Source organism: Calonectris borealis, chromosome Z (assembly GCF_964195595.1).
Source record: "Calonectris borealis chromosome Z, bCalBor7.hap1.2, whole genome shotgun sequence".
NCBI classification, from domain to species: domain Eukaryota; kingdom Metazoa; phylum Chordata; class Aves; order Procellariiformes; family Procellariidae; genus Calonectris; species Calonectris borealis.
The window spans coordinates 71,303-75,453 of record NC_134352.1 but is presented as its reverse complement, the minus strand read 5'-3'; the positions used below and the strand labels follow the sequence as shown (position 1 = coordinate 75,453).

The 4,151-nt window shown below is 50.7% G+C and overlaps 1 protein-coding gene across 1 annotated transcript; it reads left to right on the top strand.

The window, feature by feature from the left end:
- Positions 1 to 592: 592 nt before the first annotated feature.
- TOMM5 (translocase of outer mitochondrial membrane 5) lies at positions 593 to 2,500 on the top strand. Its single transcript, XM_075138192.1, has 2 exons — positions 593 to 1,241; positions 2,006 to 2,500. Exons 1-2 carry the CDS (start codon positions 1,121 to 1,123, stop codon positions 2,038 to 2,040), a joined length of 156 nt encoding a protein of 51 aa, XP_074994293.1. The 5' UTR covers positions 593 to 1,120; the 3' UTR covers positions 2,041 to 2,500.
- Positions 2,501 to 4,151: the final 1,651 nt, after the last annotated feature.

Genomic DNA, 4,151 nt, shown 5'->3' with positions numbered 1-4,151 from the left:
AAACATAACTCCAGCTCCTCAAGACTATCATTAGCCACAGACCTTGTCGGTAACAGATGTTCCAATCACTATTACTTGCAACAGAGCTGACAGGCATTGTACCGTTTCTCTTTGCCTTACTATGTAGGGCTGTTCTATGTCTGCTCCCTCTCTCTATCTTCTAAGGGAAGGCTGAGAAGAGAGTTTCCTGGTAGCCTGCAGGACTCTCCTCCATGACAGCTACGCTTAACCAAGAGAACTCCTGTTCCGTGCACTTGTGCCAGTGCACTGCCTGCACAAAGGCTCCCCGAATTCAGGCTGCTCTGCTGGAGTCTTAACCCCAGGGTGGAGAGAGCTGCCTTTCAGCCCTAGAGGAGCGGCAACTCAGGTGGCAGAGCTCCCCATCAGAGACCCACCTCTGCCCTCTTCACCACAAAAAATAGCACACTACTGCCTGCAACACGGCAGGAGCAAAAGAGGCACACACTGCTGGTGGCAGGACCACAGAAACTCTGTGGGGAGCACCCGAGCTCCCCATCACCCGGTGAGACCCCGTGTCTGTGCTTTCAGCCTGGCATAAGCAGGTGCAACCACGGCCAGCACCCCTTGGAAGAGGCAGGCTGCGAACCCCGGGCCCCCGCCACAGCTCTGCCCGGGCCGGGCCGGGCCGGGGGCAGGCCGGCCCTGCTGCCGGCGGGTAAGGCCGCTGCCGCGTCCCCTCCGGACAGAGGAAGGCGCCGCGGGTCTGGCCGCAGCCCACGCACGGGCCGCGTTTCTGGGAGGCTTCCCCTCCACAGCCCCGGCGCCAGGACGCTGCGGGTGCGTTTGCAGCGCACCTCCCTGCGACTAGCGGGCTGACGGAGCCCTCCCACACCGGCGGTGGCAGAGCGCTCCCCTTCCGAGGGCACCCGCGCAAGCCGCCCCTCCGGGGCAACGGCGACTTCCATCCCACCTGCTCGTTCCGGGGCCGGGCGGAGACAAGCGCCCCACTGAGGGCCGCGGCTTCGCCGCACCTCCTTGCGCATACGCTGCTGCCATGCCCTGCCCCGTCACGTGACAGGGCCTCCCTTCCCGCGGCCGTGTGTGTCCCTCCTCGCGAGCCGTAGTAGACCTGGTCCGGGGTTGCGCGGCGCCCGCCGGTATGTTCCGCATCGAGGGCCTGGGGCCCAAGATGGACCCGGAGGAGCTGAAGCGGAAGATGCGCCGCGACGTCCTGACCTCTGTCCGCAACTTCCTCATCTATGTCGCGCTGCTGCGGATCAGTAAGTGCACGGGGCGGCGCGGCGCGAGCCGCCGGGCATGGCGGGGCGGCGGTCGGGGCTGGACTGGGGCTTGTGCCCCCGGGACGGGACGGATCGGCCCGGCCGCGTGTTCGCGTCCCATAGGGGCGTCTTTGCTTCTGGCAGCCTCGTGACCGCTTCTGTGCCCGCGGAGGCTGTGGGGGAGAGCCTCCGCTTCCCGGCGCGGGGCTTCGTGTTCCGGTGGCTGGGCGCGTCCGCAGGGGAGCGGGAGGGGCTTGGCATCCCAGCAGCGTTTCCAGAGCGCCGATGGGGGCCTGAGGCGCCTGAAGCGCTGGGCTTGGGCGAGCAACAGTGCTTCTGTACTTTTCTAGAGTGTGAAAAAAACAGGGTCATGTTGTTTGACTTGTAGGCAGTGCTTTAGTGTGTTGCATCAGAGGCTTGCAACTTTCCTTTCAGAGTGCCCTCTGTTTAGCAAACAAAAAGTCTTATTTGGGTGCTTCTTCCCCCTCGACCCCGCCTGGTGGGGTCGAGAACAGGCCCAAGGCTCTGACCTGCAGCACAAGCAGGCATACCTGATTCACCCTTTGAATCATGCTGCCTTACCTGTTAAAGCAATCATGCAGGGAGAGAAGGGACTATGTGGGAGGCGGAGAGTGGTATCTCACCCAGAGTCTGAATATTTTAGATGCCACATAAATGTGCTGCAGTTTCATCACAGACTCACTGCAGACTTCTTGTTATCTTTAGCTGAGTTAAGTTCATGCTGTTTTATTTTCTCTTTTCAGCTCCTTTCATCCTGAAGAAGCTGGACAGTATATGAACACTTAAGAAGATGCAGTATATGAAAACATAAAATGGACTGTAGCTGCTTTCCCCTGTTTGTTAATTAAACATTGTGCCAGAGGCAGACATGCAATACTAAATGGTTCTAAAACGTTTCACTTAAGTATATCTGACCTGAGAATGGTAGCCTAGTTCCGAGTATGGGGAAGATGTCTTGTCCCTGCAGGTGAATTCTGGTCACAGAATACTCCCTATTATCATCAAGCAATGACTTGTGATGGAACATTTCTTGTACTGTTTAAAAAAAAAAGTCCATCTCCATTTTGTACAAAGTGTTAAGCGCTAGCAAGTTGCTTTGTTATGCAGCTACCTCTGAACTGCCACATGCTATGGCTGTCAACCTTACTGAACCTGTCTGTATGAAAAATGAAGTCTAATGAATGCAGTTCACAAGCAGTTTGATTTGAAATAAATGAAAGAGCAGTTGTGTCACTTAACTCTGGTAGTGATTTATTTTTAATAATCATCACTTAAACTAGAGGTCATCTGGTATTATTTTCCTGACTCTTGTCTTAAGCTCGCTTTCTCCTCCACCTATAAAATCAACTTATATTGAGGAAAAGCAAAGGATGAAAAAGACACGGCAATGATGTGTTTTTCAGGTTGCTAAATGTGTAGCAACTCAGCTGCGAAACATGAACATGTAGTCAAAACTCAGAGAAATAAAAGGGGGAAGGGTGGCTCAGGTTTATCTAGCAGGCCTGTGCCAGTTTCCTCTTCAACTAGAACCTCCTGGATATTGAATTTACACAAAGTAAAGAAGGAACAACGCTGTATTTCTTCTGTGAGCTAATAACTGAATTTTAGTCACAGGCAGACTTTTTACAATGCCTGTTATTGCCTCATGCCAGTACTTGCAGTGTTTTGTCATATCTTGAATTGAGCTCTTTTTACCATGACAAATTGCTGTATTCTAGTAGTTCAGGAGTGTTACTTTACTCAGGGGCTGCCTGCAGTATTCTTCCCTTGTACTGCTTACGCCAATGTCAAAATAGGCAGTATTTCCTTAGAGAAGCAGCTTGCTTTGGGAAGAGGGTTGTTATTGTCCTCTCTGAAAGGGATTTCATAAGCTCTGGGGCTGATGCTTACTAGTATGTGTCAGTTTAAGATGACCCCGAACTGAGTTGCCAAAGCAGGAGTTGGATTTTCAACCATTTTGGGTTACGCCTCTGTTTGCCTAAGTCTTAAAAGATATATTTAGGATTTGACTTGATATCCTTAGATCAGGTGCACACCAGATCTCCAGAGAGACTTAAGTGTTTCTCAGACTTGTATTTAATTCCTTAAAATAATTTTCACCTGATGTTAGGGGAGTGCCTGCAGAGCCACTGCTTGCACTTTTCTATTGCTCGCTTGCTCAGCTGAAGGAAGAATCTGTTCCTCCAGTTTACTGTGACCTTGGCTGGCTGAGAGCACAGTACCTGTATGAAGCATGGTGGGATATTTGTTGTGCTTGCCCAAATCTTGTGATCGCAAAGTCGTCTTTGAAAAGCAAAGGGGAAAAGATTGTTACGTCAGTTCAGACAGAAGGGGCAGACTTTATTGTTGGGTGTCATCAGAGAAGAGAGAAATTACGAACAATGGAGACACTGACCCTTGGAAATTTCCACCCTTCCATTTTGGCCAAAGCTTGAGCTCCCCTGCAGAAAGCTGTTCTTGAAGCCTATGTAAGTTTGAAGCTGGAAGAGGTACAGATACGGGAGGACTGGGGACAAACACTGAGGACTGTATATTGCCTCTTAGCTGCAGGCCTGATGCATTGTAAAAAAGGGCCCCTGAGTACCCATCCCCAAGATAGGCAGGGGTTTAAAGTACAGTTCATGAATGGCAGGCTTGGAAACTGGGTATTAATTTGGAAGCATAACCAAGTAATTTGGAGGTTTCTTACCAGAACTGATACATGGCCCTGGAGCCTTGGATGCCCACTGCAGTCAAACGAAATATTTAATTCTATTTAATCTCTATTTAATTTATTAATATTTAATTCTCTGGATTTTACTGAGAAATGAAAGGAAGGATATTCCTGAATTCATTTACTCTGATATCTTTTTAAAATGGAATAAACACAATTGAATAAATTGTGGCATT